The sequence below is a fragment of the Anopheles coluzzii genome, chromosome 3 (assembly GCF_943734685.1).
Source record: "Anopheles coluzzii chromosome 3, AcolN3, whole genome shotgun sequence".
Classification (NCBI taxonomy): domain Eukaryota; kingdom Metazoa; phylum Arthropoda; class Insecta; order Diptera; family Culicidae; genus Anopheles; species Anopheles coluzzii.
The window spans coordinates 37578448-37600546 of record NC_064671.1 but is presented as its reverse complement, the minus strand read 5'-3'; the positions used below and the strand labels follow the sequence as shown (position 1 = coordinate 37600546).

General features: G+C 47.1%; 5 protein-coding genes across 5 annotated transcripts in view; 2 read left to right on the top strand and 3 right to left on the bottom strand.

Annotated features, from left to right (window-relative positions):
- Positions 1-4178, bottom strand: part of LOC120955900 (histone acetyltransferase KAT7) — a 60931-nt gene extending 56753 nt beyond the window's left edge. Inside the window, exons 1-4 of the mRNA XM_040377115.2 lie at positions 3698-4178; positions 3437-3626; positions 1324-3368; positions 1055-1249 (exon numbers count right to left, since the gene is read on the bottom strand). Of these exons, the coding sequence (XP_040233049.2) occupies positions 1055-1249; positions 1324-3368; positions 3437-3626; positions 3698-3715 (2448 nt within the window). The 5' untranslated portion in view covers positions 3716-4178. The remainder of the gene's footprint in view (positions 1-1054; positions 1250-1323; positions 3369-3436; positions 3627-3697) is intronic.
- A 300-nt stretch (positions 4179-4478) lies between these two features.
- On the top strand, positions 4479-7354 carry LOC120955901 (sphingosine-1-phosphate phosphatase 1-like). Its single transcript, XM_040377117.2, has 4 exons — positions 4479-5092; positions 5203-5453; positions 5521-5693; positions 5771-7354. The coding sequence occupies exons 1-4, from the start codon at positions 4729-4731 to the stop codon at positions 6186-6188; spliced, it is 1206 nt and encodes a 401-aa protein (XP_040233051.2). The 5' UTR covers positions 4479-4728; the 3' UTR covers positions 6189-7354.
- A 407-nt stretch (positions 7355-7761) lies between these two features.
- LOC120959020 (glutaminyl-peptide cyclotransferase-like) lies at positions 7762-9308 on the bottom strand. The gene is made up of 2 exons (XM_040382142.2): positions 9049-9308; positions 7762-8978 (listed from the first exon to the last, which is right to left on the bottom strand). The coding sequence occupies exons 1-2, from the start codon at positions 9130-9132 to the stop codon at positions 8040-8042; spliced, it is 1023 nt and encodes a 340-aa protein (XP_040238076.2). The 5' UTR covers positions 9133-9308; the 3' UTR covers positions 7762-8039.
- A 1336-nt stretch (positions 9309-10644) lies between these two features.
- On the bottom strand, positions 10645-14360 carry LOC120959019 (CCR4-NOT transcription complex subunit 10). Its single transcript, XM_040382141.2, has 3 exons — positions 14225-14360; positions 12681-14150; positions 10645-12621 (listed from the first exon to the last, which is right to left on the bottom strand). Exons 1-3 carry the CDS (start codon positions 14308-14310, stop codon positions 12261-12263), a joined length of 1917 nt encoding a protein of 638 aa, XP_040238075.2. The 5' UTR covers positions 14311-14360; the 3' UTR covers positions 10645-12260.
- Positions 14361-14794: 434 nt separating this feature from the next.
- LOC120959017 (calphotin-like) overlaps positions 14795-22099 on the top strand; it is a 74414-nt gene continuing 67109 nt past the window's right edge. The window contains exon 1 of the mRNA XM_040382137.2: positions 14795-14977. The gene's annotated coding sequence lies outside the window, so the exon portion shown is untranslated. The remainder of the gene's footprint in view (positions 14978-22099) is intronic.

Below are 22099 nucleotides of genomic sequence, written 5' to 3'. Positions count from 1 at the left end.
TGTCCTGGCGTACGCTGGGAGCTCTTTGACCTTCTCGAACAAACAGCTACCAAAAGTCATTACGGTAGCCTTCAACCATTCGTGCTTTCATTTCAGCCTCCGGAACAAATGACATTTTTTATATATATTATATTTTAAAGCGTGCCTCCAGTGCAAATCCTTATTTATTTAAACACCGAACATTTCAAAGGATAGCAGACTAAAGGATGTCATTGCTATTGAACAATGGCTTTTAAGCAACCAACATTATAAGTGTTGGACTCATTTGACTCATTTTCCAACACTACTGTTGGTGGCTCGCCTTTTTTGTTTAGGCCCACAACTGGTAACAATTATTAACAAAAAAATGATTAAAAAAGCTTACTATTTGATTAAATTTAAATAATAAAGATAAGATCGTCTATTTTGTCCAACATAGAAAATTTAAAGTAAAAGTGATAACAAATAAATGAAAAGAGAGTTGCTGATGAAGGGTTATCGATCGGTTATCGCTTAACTATTGTTTAAATAACTAAACATCAATGCTTTCAATGGATTTCTCAAATAAATATTTAAAAGAATTCATCTGACAAAAAACGCAATTAAATTATACAAAAGGATCTCCCAAAGTATCCTTCGTCATGCCACAATATTAATATTTTGTGGTACTTTAGCCATAATTAGTGCTAATGGAGGAGTAAATAATATAAATATTTTTCATACATTTTTAAATAAATTCAAAATCAGTAAATATTTAATCCTAAAACCTTCAAAATCCAATAAAAATTACCAATTTCTTCAAATATCTCTTTCGGGTAGAGATTTCACTAGCGAACGATAGATGGCGCTAACATCGCCAGAAAGATAATTCAAATGATGCCGTTATTCAGCGTTTTTGCAACAGTATTGCTTTTATCAATGCATCAATTCGTTAATTAACCAGTATTTGGCCAACGTATAGAACAAACCATAAATAAAATGAATAAAGCAAATCATGTTTACTGCTTTTGGAATTTCACAGAGTAAAGTGCATGTTGGTAAGTTTTATAAGAAGAGGCAAATATTGAACTCTTACCTTACTGAAATACCCCACCGTATGGCAGCCGTCACTATCCGCCAGCGTCATCACATAAAACAGGAACGGTTCCACGTCGTAGTACAACGTTTTATGGTCGAGGAAGAATTTGGCCAGCAAGCACAGATGCTGACAGTACTGTTTATGTCGCTTGCCATCCACTTGCCATACGCCAAGCTTTCCCTTGCGATAGATCTGCAATTATAAAGTGAATCGATCTTGTGTCGTCAACAAACGCTTTCAGGACAAAACTCGCTCCCCGTGCTTACCTCATCGCCCGGCGGATGCCGCCAGACACATTTGGCCGCATGGCGCTTCATTCCCACCTCGGACTTTTGATACCGCAGACAGAACTCGCACAGATACAGCTTCGGCAGCCGGGTCGCATCGTCCGGATAGGGCGACTGATACCACACCTGCATACAGTGCCGGCCCATCGAAATGTACTTCGTGCCCTTCCCGGTAACCATATCGCCCAGCTCCTTCTCGATACTTTCGCTCGCCAGTGCCTGCGCTTCGCGGAACAGCTGCAGATCGTAGTCCGGCACGATGCCCTCGAGGTTAGGTTCGGGCTTAATTTCGTTACAGTCCCGATCGAGCAACGGTTTCGGCCGCTCGGCAATCGGCGTCGGCGAGGAGGGTTTAAAGCGCGCCCGCAGATCGCGTATCTTCTGCGCGTACAGCTTCTGTTCGGGCGTTTGGATCTTTTTCGAATTTTCGTACACCGGAATCGACCGGCGCCGTTCGTCTTCGCGCTGCTTGCGCTCCACCAGCAGCTGCTTCGTTTGATCGACCGTCATGTTGTGGTAGAGCGGGCAAGCCTCCAGCGTAAAGTGCTTCTCAAACTGTCCGCCCATGTGGCCGAGCGAGTCACACCTTTCCAGCGGACAGCGCCGCTCGACCGGCGCCTCCTCGATGGGCAGCTCCTTCGCGAGCGGTTTGTCGCCGGTGCGTTTGCTGGCCAGCGCGTTGGCAATGTTATTCTTTGCCTTGCCCTTCGACGGAACGGTGGGCGCTTTCTTCGCCGGACTTTTCGACGCGGACCGCTTCACACTGTCCGCGTCGGAGTCCGTCTCAGAGGCGTTCTTGCCGAGCAGGTGTTTGGATTTGCGCGTGCTTGCGGAACGGGTCAGCTTTCGCGTCTGCCGGTCCGAGTCCGAACCGGCCGCCGCCGCCGCCGCCGCACCGCCATCCTTCGCATCGTTCTTTTGGGGCGTTCGTTCGAGCGCACGCTTCATGGTGCTGTTGGACTTTTTGTAGCTTTGTGCGGCCGCCGCACTGATCGATGGTGAGGAATCGTCCGATGATTCCGTTTCCGAGTCGGACGATCCGCTGGAGGACGATTCGCTCGAGCTGGACGTGGCCGACGACAGCGCTCGGATGGGGGATTTCATTGATTTGGCCAACGGTGGACTGGCCACTTTGCTAGCGGCACTGCTTGTGCCACTGGTCTGTGGTTTCACCTGTCCGATCGGTTTCGATACAGCGTTGTTCAACGTTCCCACCTGCGATGCTTTCCGTGGCCGGCCTCGACCACGTTGTAGAGCGGCGGTGGCTGCTGTTGAGGTGGTGGTGTTGGTTGCGGTACTCCCCGTTGCTCCAGGTTGATTTTTGTCAGACAAATCGGACGACGCTGGGCCCGTCCCACCACCCGACGCGGCGTTCCCGCTCGTGGAGCTCGAGCTGGACGTACGTCTATCCTGCATGTCGGACTTTTCCGGCGTTGTTTCCACCTCCGATTCGGACGAATTGACCGGTGAGAAGATGCTCTTCTTTTTACCCTTGGTAGCAGGTGCCGAGGATGACTGAGCGGTACCTGGGGTGGGTTTCTTTACAGCACCCGTTGCCGTACCGGCCCCATTATTGTTGGTCTTGTGCAAACTTTTTACCACCGTGCTAGCCTTCACCGCCCCTTTCGTGGCCGGGGTAGAGTTTTGATGATGATGCTGTTGGTGCTGCTGCTTGATCACGGACGGGGGCACCTTTCCTCCACTGATCGGTGGCGGTGCGGGAACCCGCTCCTTGCCCTGTACCGCTGCGATGGGCTTTTTCTTGGTGGTGTCGGCTGTTGGAGCCTTTTTGCTAGCCGCAGTAGTGGCAGCTGCCGATGCAGCAGCTGTCCCTTTGTTCGTTTCCGGCTCCGAGTCATCATCGTCACTGGACGAGATGGAGCTTTTTGAGAGTTTTTGTTGTTTCAGGGCAAGGGATGATTTGTCCTTCGTGGCGTCCGGTTTGCTGTTCGCTTTGTTTGCCGCATTGCCTATCTCGGAGCTTCGCCGTCTTACGATTTTGTCGTTCGCTTTTGGTACTGCAGCTACAAAACGGACAATAGAATATCAGCGTCAAATGCAAAATAAATCAAAGGCATTGTAGTGCAACTACCATTTCCACTGGTTGCCCCGGAAACGGCTGCATTATTACTGGTAGAGGGACGCGGCGATGGTTCCCTCGAGCTGGAGGAATCACTTTCACTGCTCGAGCTTCCCGAATCGGATCCGCCCGAGCTTCCCGAATCAGACCCACTGGAGCTGGAGTCAGACGAACTGCCGCTACTGGATTCGGTGCTGGTGGACTGAAATTGAGAAAGAGATTGAAACGTTAATAATGCGCATAAAGATACTGATTTGTGCTACGTTTGCTAACCTTTTTCCGTTGTGGCATGATTGTTTTATTTCAAAAAGTTTAATAAGTAAATGTGCTACGACCACTTCCAAGAAACACGAGCGGACGATAAAACGTGAGCCTTCGTACGACTCCCTTAGGATACCTCAGAACTAAAAACTATCCACGGAACTCGTCACGAAAAAAGTACAAACAGTCTAAAATAAAATTTGCATCCTCAAATTCCGGCATCCAAAAACTTTTCACTATCGAAAACACAAACGCTTCCCCCCGTTTTCTTATTCTTCTTTTTTCATGCTTCCAATGCATAAACTTGCCCACACACTGGCTTCGCACTCAATTTTAACATACTGAAAGGCGCCCAACGTCCGTTTAAATAAAGCTTTTCGATTAATCTAGCAACACGTGGTTCAATTTTGTTGCAATACACTTAGATTTCTAAATTTTTGCTTAAGTTTAGCGAACAACACTTTCACAGAACGCTTTTCGTTTGTTTGTTGTGTTTTTTCTGCTTCACTTTAGTTTGACATTTGGTTGTGTGCTGTCATTTTTTTAGTTGCTGGAAATAACCAGGCTGGCCCATCGGTTCGCCATATTCATTTACGGGCCACACAACGCGTGGAATAAATCCAGCAATAAATACAAGGGCAATACAAATGGCGCTGGAATATTAATTTATTTCGAAACGTATAATTTATTCCTTTGGTCTTATTAAATCAACAAATTTATTCTTTTCCAGACAATATTACGTACCTTGGCCTTGTGCTCATCTGTCAAATTGCGCCAAAGTGATGCAGCCTTGTTTATTTGCTCCTCGTAAACATCACTCGGCGGTGCCGTCGGTGTAAAACAGTGTCCTTTTTATTCCCTCATCACCAAAATGATCACAAACTAGGCTGAGCCGTGAGTGTTGCTTTCCTCCACACTAGCGGTGTCCTTCAAGGATTCGGTTCCGTTAGCGCGTGCGACCAGTTGCGTAAAGCGCACAAGTGGTACATCCCCCGTAAAGTTGCACCGGCGGCATCATAGGTCTACGTGGGGCGCAGTACAAAATGCATCCATTCCTCGAGTACCTCAAAAGCCCGGAGCTGGTCGTGAAGGTGCAGGAATACTTCGGCATCGAGTATCTGCGCAAAGTCCCCCCGTCCAAAGCGGCGAAACCAGCACATGGCAATGGTAGTACGGCAAACGGAAAAGGTGCGCCACCGGGCAATGGGTACACCGCCGAGAAGAAGATCGATGACAATGATAATGCTTATCGGGTGACGAATTACTTCTGGTACGTGCTGTTTATCGTCGGCACCGAGCTGGGCGACGAACTGTTCTACGCCACGTTTATCCCGTTCTGGTTTTGGAACATCGACAGCGCGGTAGGGCGGCGGGTGGTTATGCTATGGTCAGCGATTATGTACGTAGGTAGGGCACCACCACCACCACCACCCCTCCTCGGATCTCACCCTGGATTTGCTCACCCTGGCTCACTATGGAAGTAATGCAAAATGGGTTTTCTCCCACTCCTTTTGCAGGACAAAGCCTTAAGGACATTATTCGATGGCCAAGACCAAGCTATCCGGCGGCACGGTTGCAGAAGAAATGGGGCCTCGAGTACGGTATGCCGTCGACGCATGCGATGGTCTCGGTCGCCATTCCGTTTTCGGTACTGATTTACACGTACGATCGGTACATTTACTCGATGCCGGTTGGGCTGGCCATTGCTTGCGTCTGGTGTGCCGTGATCTGCGTTAGCCGGGTGTACCTAGGCATGCACAGTGTGTTGGTTAGTATTGGGCCGCATGCCCCACTGTCCCTTTTATGTAAGAAATGTTACGCTTTCTTTGTTTTAGGACATTGTCGCAGGACTGTTGCTGGTCGTACTGTTGATGATCCCCCTAATTCCGATCGTAGATCGATTGGACCTTGTAATAGTGACTTCCCGCTGGTCGCCAATATTCGTGCTCTCGATATCGATACTACTGATCGTGTTCTATCCCGATCCGGGTAAATGGACCCCAACGCGGTACGTTACAACACACTGAAGGAGTTTTATTTTCTATATTAATATTTGTCCCTTTATTTCCCCCCCCCCCCCTCCAGCGGCGATACCGCTCTTACGGTAAGCGTTTGCGCTGGCATCGAGCTCGGCGCCTGGTTGCACTACCATTTGGGCGAGTTTCAGCAACCGGCACAGCCACCACCGTACGAAATCATCTGGCCGTCCTACAGCATGCTCGGCCTGCTGCTGCTCCGCACCGTGCTCGGCCTGTGCTGCATCGTTGCGTCCCGTGCCTTTGCCAAATCGATCTCGTACGCGTTCGTGTGCTTCATACTGGGGCGGGACAAGAACGAGCTGCGCCAGTCGGAGGATACGCTCGAGAACAAGAACAAAATCATCGTCGAGCTGTCGTACAAGCTGTTCACGTACGGTGTGATCGGGTTCAACACCCAGTACCTGCTGCCGAGCGTCTTTAAGCTGCTCAACATCGGCCGGCCCGATTTCTACACCGAAATCTAAACCCCATTCCAGCCATCCAGAGCACCCACACGCACGCACCGGTGTATGCGGCTAGCGCAGCAAAAAAAAAAAAGAAAGCATCGCACATTCCATCCATATGAGAAAAAACGATCGATATCAGTGAGAGTAGATTAGAATTTAGCAAACGAGTAGCATCACATACATATGAACCTAAATCATATTTCTTCCAGGCAAGCTCTCGGTACCGGCAGATTGAACGGTACCGGTTTACTTGCAGTATTCAGTATCTCGCACACTTTACTCCACTCTCTTTATCATATTCCTATTCTTTTTTCTTATCATCCTCCAATCAAGAACAAATCAAGAACTACAAAAAAAAAACAGAATCCACTAGGTCTAGCCAGGTCTGAAATGTTGTTTTTCCCCAGTTGAATCTTTACGCGTAATTTAATGCAAATGAATTACTAAATAGAATTGCTAGCACTAAACGCATCCGCTTCCCGCATTTTCTCTTTCACATTTAGTAAAAAAAAACGCATTAGAAAAGCAGTGTACGCTTAAGGGTAGAGCAGTCGAACAAGTGAGACAAAGTTCTCACGCAAAGTAGAACGCAATTTTAACGTTGGCCCGACACTTTCCAAGTGCTTCCGTGCAAGATGGTTGATAACACGGGCGTGAGTGATGGTACCGGTTGCTTTTTAGTAAGTGTTAGAAGCGGTCAAAACACATGATCCTATTCCGTCATGAGGGACAAAAACCTGCTACCAGAGCTTAACAAACAAACAACGTCACAATTGAGTAAAAACGAAACGAAACAATTCAGCATTACTGCCAGTGGAGAAGCGATTCGATTTGGGGCGATCGTTCTTTCGTGTGGCACCACGGTTTTGCAAAGCATTCTAGTCTAAACGAGGGCAACAGAAAGAGGGCACCACATAGGCAGGAACCGTACAAAATACAGGTACTGTTTGGTGTTTAGTGTTTAGACGAAGTCGAAGTAGTAAAGCTCAATCACAAAACGGTCGAAAAAGCTGGTAATCGCAGAGAAAGAGAGAGAGAATGGGAGGTGAAAGTCGTTGAAATACGTTGACAAATTTTGGTCCGCTTTTCTTATTCTCTCACAATAGATACAATGCTGGTTCACAGCGTTTTGTAGGAAGCGCCGAAATCACGAAATAAAGAACTTTTTCAACTTTCGAAATTAATTTTTAGTGACTTTTTTTGTTGGCTTGGGTTAGCTGTTTTAATGCTATTTTTCAGCAATATTATAGATTGTTTTTAATCTTCCTTTTTTTGCTTTACTATAACTAAATCGTGTTTGAATATCTTTTCGACTGTGTAAACAGCTAAAGCTGTGTAATAAAACCAAACCATGTGCGTGTTGAATGGCGATAACAACAATGCACCGATTAAAATCGTTCCCACGTGCATCACACCCGGTAACCATGAAGGGCATCGATTAGTTGTGGACAAACAGCGCTCCACTAATCCGCTTTGCTGTACACCAGGTTTTGCGATCAATTGTACACGTTTTGTGGCTTTATTCTTTTTTTAACGATAAACGAACCAAATTTGACCAAAAACGGCTTTTTTTAAGGTTTTCTAAACATCATTTTCTATGATTGTTCAACAATTTGTATTTATTGCACAAAAGTGTTACATTGTTTTTTACAGATATGTAGTACGCTTGGAAGGGGGGAAAGGCCCATTTAACAGTAAGATTGGTGTTTTCCTTCTTTTTTTCCTTTGCTTCCTTCACGATAAGAAACCGTAATGAATTATTTAAAAATCGCTCAAAAAACAAGAGATAAAATTAGCCCCGAGCGTGTAAGTACGCGTACCGCTCCGATTGGAATGGTGCTGCATGTTCTACAATTCATCATGCGACTGTCATAACGGCACGTTCAAATACTCCAGCACAAAGACGGAAAATATGCGCACCAAATTGCGCACCGTCGGTACGTCCACGATGTCCGCATTATCTTCCAGCTTGTGCCAAACCTCGGGGAAGGGGCTGGGAATGACGTGCAGGATGGGCACGCCCCGCCTTAGGAACGGTATGTGATCATCCTCGATGCCCGCAAACACTGAGGCGGGCTTAAAGTACGCGATCGTTCTCTGGGTGGGCGACACGCTGCTCGTACTGTAGTTCTCCAGATGGCCCAGCTCGTCCAGCCGCCGTTCGGCGGAAATTAGCTGCACGTACCAGTTTTCCGTCTCGGCAAAGTAGCTGTAAAAGGTTGGCTCGGGCGTACCGAGCAGATCGAGCAGCACGAGCAGGTCCATCCGTTGCAGCGTACCATCGCGCTCCATCCGTTCGGCCAGGTGGCGCGCACCGTAGAGCGAATCTCGCTCGGACCAGTTCTGGAATGCTTCCTCGCCGTCGAAGAAAATGAACTGCAGGTTCAGGTCCGTCCTGGCTTTGATGGACTCGAGATGGGGAGCGAGCAGGGACGCCATCGTAATGAGCATCGCGCACGGCACGGACGAATCGGTCGCTCCGATAAACTGTTTGCCGGGGAAGTATTTACTGTCGTAGTGGCAGGCCAGCACCAGATTGCGGGTAGCTTTGGGGTTCAGCGACGCGATCACGTTGGCAAATCGTAGCTTCCCCAGGATGGGCACGGTTTCATCGAACTCGTCCAGCTCGACGGTGTAGCCATGCCGCTGCATCTGCTGCACGATGTAGTTTTTCACATTCTCGTGGCCTGGCGATCCGACCACCCGCTCGACGAGCAGATTTTCCAAGGCCTCGGGCAGAAGCGTCATCGGATAGACGGCCACCCGCTGAAGGCCGCCCACCGACATCGGGGTGGCGGTGTGCTTTTGCTGCAAGCATACAAAATGGGGGATTGGAGATTGGTCAAGGTCTAAGGCACTTTCACATGATCACACTTACCGCATTCTTCAAATTCGCGTTCTGGCCATTTGTACTGAGAAGCGCTATCGTAAACACGAGCAATATGATATGTACGCGTGGCATTGCAAGCACACCTTTAACCCCTTCCCTTTTCTTGATTGATATGAGGTTACGAAAAGGTGCGATTAGAAGAACGACCGCCCGCTACCGCTTTTGAGGGTAGGTTCTATCGCTAAACAAACGAACCGATTGTGACCCTCCTTCACAGAAGTGTTGTGACTTTTGTTCCACGAAAATTACCCCGCCTGCGAAGAGAGGTTGTTTACCAAACGTCAACGATGATCAGTGTGGCCAGATTTATTTAGCGGTTTTTGGTAGGAGCATCAGCATTTTATCGGTAGTTTTCGATAGGAGTTTCAATTTTTTTCGCTATGTTTAAAGAGTGGAGCCGGTCTCGTAGTACAGTCGTCAACTCGTACGACTTAACAACATGCCCGTCATGGGTTCAATCCCCAAATAGACCGTGCCGCCATACGTAGGCTTGACTATCCTGCTATGGGGGGAAATCAATTAGTCACTGAAAGCCAAAGCCCACTAGTGGTACAGGCAGGCCTTGACCGACAACGGTTGTTGAGCCAAAGAAGAAGAAGAAGAAAGAGTGGAGCGGAGTGGGAGGGAGAGGGTGCTAATCTGCAAGAGAAAATACATCCTTTTTTATTATACTTTTTTATTGAAGTCACTTACTTTTGGCTATGAAAATGTAATGCTCGTCATATCGCCGTGTTTTACGAGCAATATTCTCACCAGCTCTCTCAAATGAACTTTTCGCTCTAGATTACACTCTCTCGTTTCTCTATTCGTTGCTAGGGTGAACTTTGCCATCCTAAGTGATACAGATTAAGTTTAAACGACTGGAATATCAAATATCCATAGAAAAAATGAAAGCTCCATAGCGACACTGGTTTTCTCAATAGATAGCGTATTATAACTCATCATTATATTGCTGTCTTTTTCTTGCAATGTGTTTCGACAAGCTTCATCTAATTATGACCTATACACCCAAGTGTCACAAATCCACTAAACGACCATTAAACGGTTTCTAAACGACTCAAGCTCTTTACCTAAACGGAATATAGAAAGACTTCGTTTAGCAGACGGCGAACGACTCATGCATTCTTAAAAAAAGCAAAAAAAAGCTGGTGGCCATCTGTTGGTGGGATGTCTAATTAGCGGAGCGCTTTCCTCGCTTCAAGAGCTTTCTCCTTCCCTCTGTACTGTTAAGGCCGGGCTACATTGATCACTAGCGCATTTGGCGGCGGCTGGTGGAAGCTTTTTTTGGTCGTAGGGGGAATGGTCGTGTTGGATCTTAAAGTTTGTTACGAACCGAGCTTCTCCGGCAGGCCACGCGAAGGTTTGGCCCTCAGCAAGAGTTGCAGGGTTGTAACGGAGGAGAAACAAACAGCAGCAGAGTGGACAGAGTATTTGATACTTTGCCTACTAACCAGTCCTTCCCGCTAGTTGCTTCTGATCCAAGGTTGGGAAGCCTATGCAGACGGAAGGGGGTGTTTGGCTCGGAAATCCAGGGTCTCTGTCCTATTTCGGATGTTTAGAATTAAACCTCTTTACTCCAAGAGCTTCTGCGTTTGAATCCTGCTTTATTCAAAATATGGCCTACTTTTATACTAAAATTATCCTCCCAAGTTTACCCGAACATCCGTTCGGACGGGATAATTCGTGTTTCCAGAAACATCTTATTTTGACTTGGAAGGATAAACAATGGTTACTACGATTAGATTGGTAAAAAAAAGAAATTTAGAATCGCGTGCGTAAAAAAGTTAATTAGTTTTTTCACCGTTTTTTGATGCGAAAACTGCTGAAATACTTGCACAACATATTTATCTATCAATTACAAGGCATTCTGAGTCCAGTTAAAGTAAAAAACATGGAAAAATAACGTATTTTCTGGAACGGCTCCAAATTGTTTGGCAAAATGCTTCGGTCAGCCGCCACCAGGAGCGCTAGTGAAAATCAAAATTATACCAGAGAGTACGATCAATGTAGCCCCCCAAGTGCCACAAATCCACTAAACGACCACTAAACGGCTTCTAAACGACTCAAGTTCTCTACCTAAACGGAATATAGAAAGACTTCGTTTAGCAGATGTCAAACGACTCATGCATTCTAAAAATAGCAAAAAAGCTGGTGGCGCTATCTGTTGGTGGGATACCCAACCAGTTGAGCTTCATCGCTTGGAGGAGAGTTTTCTCATTTCCTCTGTACTGTTGTATGGTTTCGCATTGAAGTTATGCATCGCTAGAACTAGAACGGCGATACGATTGTTTAAATACTAAACTCCAACGGAAATCACCAGCACTGAAGCAAGTGAGATTTGAGTAATGGTCGTTGGTGTTGATACCCACGTATCTGACCACACGACCATTCATATGAATTTTTGCTCAGAAAGTTAGAAGGCTATATAGGTCATGATAAGATGAAGCTTGTCGAAACACATTGCAAGAAAAGGATAGCAATATAATGATGAGTTGTAATACGCCATCTATTGATCAAACCAATGAAGCTGTGGAGCTTTCATGTTTTTTTCTATGGATATTTAATTTCCCAGTCGTTTAAGCTTAATCTGTGGCGCTTGGGCCGGCCTTTATATGGTTTCGAATTGAAGTTATGCATCGCTAGAACTAGAACGGCGATACGATTGTTTAAAATACTAAACTTCAATGTGAACCATTTGTACCGAAGCGAGTGAAATTTAAATTATGGTGTTGATGGTGTTGATACCCATGTATCTGACCACGAGTACATCGCATCTCATGAAGTACAGACAACCAAGACCCCACTGTTGGACTTCTGGTTTTAGTCGCTAGTGATTTCCATATTTCATATGGAGTTTACTGCATTAAATCACTTGGGAAATGGTTTTATGACTTTTCGATCAGTATTGCGAGAAAATCTGTGATTTTCGGTAGGATAATTTCGATAGTTTTAGGGTAATCATCTGTGTATCGTATACACATATCAAAAATCGGTAGGAATACAGATGAAACGGTATTTCTGGTCACTCTGCGTATGATTGCTGTCAAAAAGGTTCGCTTTAAAATGGTCGTTACAAATGCTGTTATTCACAGATGCAAGCGCAACGAGGTTTGAATTTTCCCTTCGGATGATATTTGTGTGTTACAAAGGGACAGTTTCCCAAACTGTATACTGTTTACTTTGCATGCTACACGCACGATTTAAATCAAATGTGGCGTATCGTACCGAATGAGTAATTGCACCTTGTCGTAGTTTCCCAGCAGCAGCTCCTGGTAGACGTTGAGCATCTTAAGATACGGCATTACCAACGGGTGGTTGCAGCTGCTCATCGCAATTTTCGCCTGTTCGTAGTCTCCGATCAGGAACGACACGACCGCCCGGTTATAGTGCATCACGGAGCGGGCCGCATCAGCCGAATTGATGTTCCAGTGCGGCGAGGCACGCATTCCAAAGTCATCGCCGGCGAGTTCGGTGATGAATTTGGGCTCCAGGTACGTGATGGCTTCCAGCGGTCGGTTCATCATGATCAGCGCTTCCGCCGCGTACATGTGCGAGAGTAATCTGTGTAATGTAGAGCAATTATTCGTTTGTGAGCTGTTTAATGTAGCATCTATACTTACAGATACGATTGCGGCAAATCTTTCATGGTCAACATTTGCTTCGCATACTTGAGCGCCAGACTGTACTCGCCGAGAGTATTCAGCACGTAGCTGTACGCGGCCAGCACCGCACACTTGAGCTTGTTGAACGAGACCAGCTTCATCGGCAGGGAAGGATTGCAAGGTACACCCTCGTATACCTTATCCCAGGCGACCGTTTTATCGCTGCTCTCGGTTTGCCGGATCAGCTCCGGCTCGTGGTACTCCAGCAGCGCGACCGCGTTCCGCAAGCAAAGCGCCCCGAACTCGAGCGTCGTGGCGGGAATGGCCAACGATTGATCTCCCTCCGGGACGGCCGTTTTGGGCGACGGGTTCAGCACGTACTTCCGGTGCACACCGCACCCAACCGTGCCGTGACAGATGCTGGTATTTTGCGCCTGCTTCTCCTGCCGGTGCACCATGATGCAGCATTCGGCCAGCCGCAGCCAGAGGCGCGGATTGTTGTGGTTCGAGTTCAGCACGATCAGCATACACTCGAACGCTTCCTTCGGGCGCTGCAGATGCAACAGTGCCAGTCCGTGGTTGTACAGTATCTCCGGCCGCTTGGTAGCACCGACACAGTACAGCGGCGACCCTTCCACCCTTTCCGTGGACGTATCCTCCGTGGCGGATTTGTCGAATAGCAGGGCCTGCTGGAAGAACCGTGCCGCCAGCGCGTAGTGTTTGACCGAAAAGTGTATCACGCCCATGTTGTTAGCCAGTATCGTGTTCTGATCTTCGCCGTGCCGGTTCACGCTGACCGGCTCGTTGGTGAACTGCTTCGACAGCTCCTTGGCCGCCATCTGATAATCGTTGCCGAGAAAGTACTGATGCCCCTTGAGGATGGAGTACTCGGACGTGTCTTCCAGCGGGATCGACATGTTCTTCTTGCCGTTCAGCAGATTCGAGCGGATCAGTATCAGGCGGAACTCTTTGCGGAACTCCTCAAACTGTAGCTCGGAGATGTCCTTCCGGCTTTCGTTATCGATCAGCGGCTCGTCCTCGTCCGAGTCGCTCAGTATCGCGTACACCTGTATGCCGAGCCGGTTCTGCAGCATCCCCAGCAGCCGGTTCGCCTTCTTCGGCTGATTCGTGTCGAGCAGCAGATGGACGGTGAAGATGCCGGCCCGGCGCAGCAGATAGTCATCCAGCCGGTCGAAATGGGCCATCACTGCGAGCATAATTTTGAGCGCGGCCAGCGGCTGCTTGAAGTGGTACAGGACGATCGCCTGGTTCACGTAGGCTGCGCACGATTCGCGATCCTTAACCTCCACCGTGCGAATCTCACCGACCAGCCCGGTCTGCTGGATCATGGCGGAACGGAATTGATCGTATCGGCGCAGATCGCTGTTGTAAAACTCCACCACCGCCCTGTTGTGCAGCACCTTCGGGTTGGAGTCTTGCGTTTTGAGCAGCTTCTGCAGCGTTTGATAGCACGCATGGTAGTCGGCTCTGGAAGGTGGATTTAGGAAAGGTTTGGCAAAGGGAGTTGATAATCCGCTCGCAGAGGGCTGCTTTAGACTTACTTTTGAAACTCTATAAACGCTTGTTGCTCCAGATCTCGCTCCTGATCGTTTAGTGAAGGCTTTTTTGCGGAACTTGTTTCGGCCATGGTGCGAAGATTGTTTTGAATAACAAACGATGTGGGAACGTCAACAAATTTTACACCTAGAAGTGCCAAAGGGAACAACTGCGGTCGTGCACAAATGACAGTTTGTTGTGTAAAAAATCTATATCATGTTAATTATACTCTTAAATATCTAATAGTTCTAATAGAATGGTTTTTCGCATGATTTTGTATTTTAAATTGCTTGAAAAAATATTTTTACAAAATCGATGAATCGATCAATCGCATTTGACAACCGACGATATTTGAACTGCTATTCAATTTCAAAAGCATTTGAAAACTACAGTTCACAAGCACCATCGACCTATATTTTATTCAAACTTTAGCGGTTTTGCAAAATTGTTCATAAATTTTCATGTAAAAAAACACACACAAAAATATTCTAAAAATCTTCATGTCCACAATTTGACAGGAACGCGCACGCTGTGCGGCTGCCAAAGAAGGCAAACGTCAAACCGCCATAAAAGCATCGCCCACCATTATGGCATGTCGGTTTGTTTCAATTTCGTGCTAAACTTTTGTCCAGCGTTCGAATCTGCCCTGTGCGTACTGAATTTCGTGCAATTTCCCGTCTGTTCGTGTACCGTGTTGTAGCGTGTTAATCGCAGTGAAGCAGTGAGCGTGTGTCTGGTGCAGAAAGCTGTAGTGAAAGGTAGGTAAAACCGGGGGGAAACATCTCGTTGCCAACTTGCCGGCTGGCTGCACCAGACAGGATGCTGGGAAGCGGCAGGAGAAGAAGAAAGCTGCAAAAACCGGGTTTCCTCTCCCGACAGGACTTGCTTTACCTGTGTGTGTGTGTGCGTGCATGTGTGTGTATGTGTGTGTGTGCATTAGCAGCAGCATCGGGCAACAGCGTGCGGGACCATGTAACGGCTTGTGTGCCCGGGTATGGTTGTGCGTAAACTCGGAAGTGATCAATTATCAAAAGCACTTTTTTTTCGGCGGCCCCCGGCGGCTAGCCGTTGTACGCCACGGATGCGATGAGTTCAGCGATGGGTTTAATTGTTCCAAAATTGGGCTCCGAAGCAGACGAACCGAGTGGATGGATAGGCGTGCGAACCGCGAGAATCCAGGAGGAAAAAGCCTCACCGGCATGAAGCATAAAGCAAGAAAGAGAGAAAAAAGAGCAGGCAAAACCCGCGCGCCGTTGAACGCCATTCTTGTGTGGAAGCGAAACGGCCGAGAGAGAGAGCGTCCGCACCGTTCGGATGGCAAGGGAGAGAGAGAGAGAGAGCAAGCGAGCGAGCGAGCGAGATAGCGACAAACGGGACATGAATCCCGAGCCAGTTTTTCGGTTATGTTTCCTGCTTCTCCCCCTCGGCCCCCTACCCGTTCGCCATAGGGATTTTGCGTTTATGCTCACGCACACACCTTTCCCGAGCATTGCGCCTTCCCCTGTATGCCAACCGGCCGACGGCTGCAACGGATAGGGGGTTATTCGATGGTATAGGTGCGCAGCATAGAACGGCAGAGCGAGACAGCATCTACTGGGCCAGACTCGATGGTGGTCAATCCGACACATTTTGGGCTGCTTTTCTGTAGCACACACTCACAGTTTGCACAGTTTGGATGGTGGATTGATGATTATGACGAAACTAATTTTGGGCCACTCTCGCGATGGTGGTGGTTTCCGGAAGACCAGGAGAGCCTTAGACACGGGGGCAGGAGAGTCCTTAGATAAAAGGAGAAGTGGCGCGGATAGAACGGCCAAGAACAGCAACAACAAAATGAAGAAATGCGGGCGAGATTCAGGCTGGTAGTTATGGTAACGCGAAGAAGCTATGTTGAACTCTCGTGCTTTCGGTTGCTAGGCCCCCGGAGTCCGCCGTGTCCGCCGGAGTTGCAAGAGAGTTCGCGTTTCGTTCTCTCGTGAAATTCTGCTGAGAGCATCCGTATAGTAGCATAAGGCTGCTATGCTATTGCTGCTGCTGCGGCGATGTGTATGCTAAAAGTCACGCGAAGGGAGATTTAAATTTGCCGGACTTTCGGCCTGCGGGAGAATGGGCAAATAACGCCAATCAAAGTGTCCATTTTGGTTTCGGCGGGGTTCGGGGTCTGAAATTAATTTCGAGTTTGTACCCAAAGTTGTTGGTTGGGTCGAATTGAATAGGTTGTGTAATTTTAATTTTGATTATTTAATTCGCTTCGAGATTGTTCTCGTGGCTGAGCTGAATTTTAAGACATTTCATTAGAATGTTTTTATTGAATTTTTCCATTACTGTATTGATGAAGTTATTATTTTCTGTTTCCATAGGGTCTAGATCATACAGGGTTTTCCAGGGGTTCTCATAGTTGTGGAACACTTCCTTAACTCTTTCGTATAGGAAATAATCTTCGTATGCTGGAAATTGGACTCTATGGCACCCTTTTTGAACAGGCTCCTTGGAAATTCCTATTGGAATTGTCCAACAAGCGTGCTTTAGAGTCCAATTCCCATTATATAAAGCCCATTTCACGTAGGAAAGAGTCAATAAAGTGTCCCACAGCTATAAGAACTCCTGGAAAACCCAGTATGAAGGCTTCATTATGATCTTAGTCATTTTCCCTTACGAAGCTATACCTACCAGTTGGACCAGATACCTACCTACCCATACCTTCATTAAAATTGCACAAATAAGCAGCCCTTCAATAAGAATAATTCACCAATCTCCCTTCTCCCCACAGGCTCGATTCCTTTTCCAAAACAGCTTTAGCAGGAAGGCTTACACAGAGGCACAATTAAATGTAACCTTGAATTAAGTTCAACTCCCAAACTCAAAATGCCATTAGAGAAGATGTGCCCCAAGCTCGCCTAGACAGACACTCCACAAAAGCGCACATCTCACCTGCTGATGATCGTTCGGAGGCCAAAGTGCCACAATACTTTAATGAAGATGGGAGAATTGAGTGGTTGGAATGAGTGGAGGAAAAAAAGCAAAGAGGTAACCACGCTCGGACACGCTAGATACGCCCGGAACTGGTTCAATAAAGCACGCGGGCCACACGCCGTATCTAGCGAAGAGATCTATCTGCCCTCTCCGTCTCCGTTGTTGTCCGTCCCCTCCTCCCCGAAAGTCCGAATTTCCGCGCACCGCGTGCATGATCATGCTGTGTGTCTGTGTGCGTTCTTTTTTCTTACTTGCCATGTTCACACAGCCGGCCACGCTATGCGGATTTTTTGTGCGGTTGGCTTTTCCACTAACTTCAAATTGCGCGGCCGTGTTTGTTTGTTGCGTGCCATCACACCGCCAAGTAGTGGGCCCGTGAGTTCCTGCTTTCCTCCTGGAAGAGGCTTTTTTGTTGGTCGGACGTTGCTTGGCGTACATGATGTATGGTGGTGTATGGAAAGCGACCCCGAAAAACCATCGGGAGACCCAGTTTGGGAATCATCAACCAACCACGCGGACATTACCGATGTTTGTGTGAATGATACACATTCAAAGTCGAATAAAAAAAAATGATGCCAGATAGAGCCATAAAGGAAGGTAACGATGGCGGACGGTGCTATAACTACACCGATGAAAAATCGCAGCGTTTAGGCCGCGAACTCCTTCTCCCACCTTCAAGAACAAACCGAACGATCTTTTGCTGTGCGGCGGGTGGGAAGAAAATCGAAGCACACAACGAGAATAAAGATGTTGGTAGTGTTGTCTGATCCTTCCCTCGAGTCAGCCAAGCCTACACACGGCACATGTTGAGAAGATCGCGATCGCGCTAATGTGTGTGGCTCGTCTTCACACGGAAGCGAGGGCGCGTGAATCTCTAACCTTTTTTTGTGGTGGAATTTCACCGCTGCTTCTTGTCTCGCTGGTTTATCCAGGGCCGCCCGATGCGTGCATGATGCCGCCCGGCAGGTTCAACCGTTTGTGCTCTCGTTTGCCGGGGATTTATTGCGGGGATACGATACGATGCTAGTTAGTTCCCATCGATCAAGTTTTGTTTCGCCACTTCTCTCGAATGTTGTTCTGGGTGTGTAGAAGCGTCCGGAACAAAAAACGCCGAATAGAGAGAGAGAGAGAGGAATTCGCATAGCAGATGTTTCGTCCGCATTCGTGAATCGTATGAACTGGAAGGGAAGTGTTTAGAAGAAAACTCTTCTTCCTATAACGCCAGCTGAAATAATAGACGAGCCGGTGTTGTACGCTTGGGGATCGCCGAAATTCGAGATCATCTGATACTGTAGCGCGGATGCTTCTGATCATAGGAAAGCCAACGTTGGATGGTTTTACGATGATTCGTTGTCATTTTTTAGGCATTATGGACGCAGTCATGATGTTTTATGTCCATTTTTTTCTTATCTTCATGTAAAATCTCACTCCCAGCAAACGCGCACCCATTGTTTTTGGGTTTTCGTCGGGTCATAGGCGGTGGATCATGTAATCTCCCATGATATCCCCTCATTCATTCCCAAAATGTGTGGAATAGCAACAGAGCACAACCCAACAAAATGCTTGATGCTTAGTGAGTTGTTTGGAACGTTTTTTAACCTTTTTTTCTCCCCAAATAGTTTAACGACTCTATCAGAATCTGTGCAAGTTGCGCGAATATCGCGTTGGATATTTGTCTTGATGGAAAAGTTAGGTCAATCGGTCATAGTGATATCCAAACCGCCTTCCACCTGGCATTCCCATTGGGGTCTGGATGACGATCGCGAGCGGGTACATTCCCACAAACGATGCAAAGATCGCCAAAGGATTATGGTTGTGTTTGTATTTTCGTATTTGCCATTCGAAAGGGTGGATCCAAACTGTGTAGAGTGTGTGTAGTGTGTAGCCTCCGGTGGTAAAGTAACATTTTTGCCTAAGCTTTCTCTGCGCAGAAGATGGCTAAACGTTCACGTCCGAGGATAGGGCGTCGAACTTCGCTCCACCGGTCGTCGAATAATCGACATCAATCGGGTGTGTGATTTGGATGGAACGCGCGGAGGTTTTTTTGTTTAACGGGTAACCAATGACTGCCATACATATTTTGTATTTTCGCCTTCTGCTTCGCCTTCTCCCGTCTCTCAGCCTTCACTCTCGTGGTGGTGACCCTTAGCACCCGTGTTGGTGTGCCGCCGGGGGTGCCAATGTAGCGCTATTCTAAGATCGCTTTCACTTCCCACATGGACCGATGGGACTGGTTCCTGCCAGTTTGGATTGCCGCCAGCATTGAAATATGCAAAGGGAGTAGCGGTCATTGGCTTCTTGACCTGAGCGTGTTGCTGATGCGTCTCTAGGAGAGTATGAGGGCGGCAACCTTTCGGTGAGACCTGCCATTTATACAACACATGTGCACACTATCTCTCTCTTTGTATAACACACACACACACACACACACACACACACACACACACACACACACACACACACACACTCCGGGACTCTGTGTTAACTGAATCAGTTCTGGTCGTACGGAATCCACACAACGCACATAAAATAGATAAAAGATTGATTGGCCTAATTGAATTACGTTACCGTCGCGCAAAGAGCATAACACCGTCAGACGGGTGTGCGGGCACGGTGCAATACAACACATATCACGACGGGCTGAGGGATGTTCTGTGCCGCGTATCGCACTGAATTCCATTTCCGAGTGTACCGACATTTTTGATACCGATAGGGAAATTTGTTGTGTGTAAGGGTTGTACAGATACGCGCGCGCGCGCGCCTGTTCACACTTAATTGCTTTATCAGTTGGGAAGTTGTTTCCCTTTCTCTTTTCGTGTTTGGTTCCGATTTGATCGATTCTTCGGTGCGACATGCTGATACGTATCTTTTTGCCTACGTTTTGCGGGACATGGGCGGTGCAAAGTGGTCGAATTAGCGAGGAGAACACACAGCAGTAGCTGTGTAGGCATCATTTGCAAGTCAAAGGGCGTGTGAGAGAATCTCCAAACTAGTGATGGAAAAAATGCAGTTTTCGTTTTTATCGATTCCGGCTAGTTTCTGAAGTTTTATGGAATCGATTTCGGATAGTAGGTCCGGAATCGGCTCCGGAATTAGTTCCGAAATTGAAATCGGCTCCGGAATCGATTTGGGTCCGAAGTCAGAATCGGATTCGAAACGGAGTCGGTTTTGGCATTTACATAAGAATAGGCCTTCGGGTCAAATAATACTACATATTGATAGCCACAAAGAATCAAAATTTACTAAAACGAACAATTCTCCTGGAGACTCTCGGACTGATTTCGCTTCTGAAACTTCTTATTTGAATTCATGAACTGATTCTCATTCCGGATCTATTTACTTGTCTGGAGTCAATCTTGATTCCATTACCGGGGCAAATTGCGATTCTCAGGTCGATTCCGGAGCCAATTTTGACTCCGGAATCGATTCTGATCCCGGAATAGATTCCGAGGCCGACTTTCGTGTTTGGTTCGCAATTTGGAATTGGCTCCGTAGTCAACTCCGGAATCTGCTCCGGATTCAACTCTGGAATCGGTTCCGGATTTAACTACGGAATCGGCTCCGGAATCAATTTCGGAATCGGATTCGGAGTCAATTCCGGAATCGGCTCCGGAGTCAACTCCGGAATTGGCTCCGGATTCAACTCTGGAATCGGCTCCGGATTCAACTCCGGAATCGGCTCCGGATTCAACTCCGGAATCGGCTCCGGATTCAACTCCGGAATCGGCTCCGGACTCAACTACGGAATCGGATTCGGAGTCAACTCCGGAATCGGCTCCGGATTCAATTCCGGAATCGGCTCCGGATTCACCTCCGGAATCGGCTCCGGACTCAACTCCGGAATCAGATTCGGAGTCAACTCCGGAATCGGCTCTGGATTCAATTCCGGAATCGGCTCCGGAGTCTACTCCGGAATCGGCTCTGGAATCAACTCCGGAATCGGCCCAGGAATCAACTCTGGAATCAGCTCCTGAATCAATTCTGGAATCGTCTTCGGAGTCAACTCCGGAATTGATTTCGAACACGGAATCGAAGTCTGATTTCAAGCTCCCACCACTACTCCAAACTCCGTCAAACGTTTCGAGTCGACAAGTGCGGAAGGAACTTCTTGTAGCTTTTTTTCTGGTGCGAGTTGACTCAAGATGTTACACACGTTTGTGTGTTTTTTTACGTGGGTGGGCTATCAGGGTGGAACTACTGCTTACACTTATGGAAAAGAAATAAACGAGCAACGAACGATTGATTGATGTTTGATGTCGTACGGCACACTACTCTTCTAAGTGGAGGTTGGTTTCGGTTTGAAGAAAATGATTCGCAAACAAAGAGGGATACAGATAGTACACAAAATATTATTTTTCCAATAGCTACATCAATCCTCATCAGGTTATATAAAAAATGAATTATCACTTTTTATTTGTTATAACACGATATCAGAGATAGGGCATAGTTGAGAGCAAAAACAAGCGTTTTAGTGGGACACTATAATCATATCGATATTAATTTCTATGTAAATTGAGCTTGAGTATTCAATTGAATGTATAATTTAATCAATTTCTCATTTAAAAATGTGTTAAAAACTGTTTAAAGCGACTGTTTCATCAGCCTCTGCAGTAGATCATGCGTCCTTTTTTTGCGATAATGCGATAGAGGTGCGTTAATATGCTCAGTGACTCATGGAACACGCATACCTAAATCATAACTAAAGCATATACAGCACATTTTTGACTGCTGCTTGAGGCATAACAAGCAGAGAGGATGACCCGGAGCACAGCGGCGCGCAGTTCAATAAATTGTGCTCAGTGGAGCCAATTAATATATTGTCGCCATTTTGCCATATGCTGCCTGTGAACGCGTTCTATACTACTACCATCATCATCAGGCATTTCTTTCCAACATTTATAATATGC

Coding starts and splice junctions, on each gene's coding strand:
- LOC120955901 (XM_040377117.2), top strand. CDS start 4,729: ATGCATCCATTCCTCGAGTACCTCAAAAGCCCGGAGCTGGTCGTGAAG. Junction 5,093..5,202: donor GTCAGCGATTATGTACGTAG/GTAGGGCACCAC, acceptor CTCCTTTTGCAG/GACAAAGCCTTAAGGACATT. Junction 5,694..5,770: donor GGTAAATGGACCCCAACGCG/GTACGTTACAAC, acceptor CCCCCCCTCCAG/CGGCGATACCGCTCTTACGG.
- LOC120959020 (XM_040382142.2), bottom strand. CDS start 9,132: ATGCCACGCGTACATATCATATTGCTCGTGTTTACGATAGCGCTTCTC. Junction 8,979..9,048: donor ACGCGAATTTGAAGAATGCG/GTAAGTGTGATC, acceptor GTATGCTTGCAG/CAAAAGCACACCGCCACCCC.
- LOC120959019 (XM_040382141.2), bottom strand. CDS start 14,310: ATGGCCGAAACAAGTTCCGCAAAAAAGCCTTCACTAAACGATCAGGAG. Junction 14,151..14,224: donor GCGTTTATAGAGTTTCAAAA/GTAAGTCTAAAG, acceptor TCCACCTTCCAG/AGCCGACTACCATGCGTGCT. Junction 12,622..12,680: donor GATTTGCCGCAATCGTATCT/GTAAGTATAGAT, acceptor TACATTACACAG/ATTACTCTCGCACATGTACG.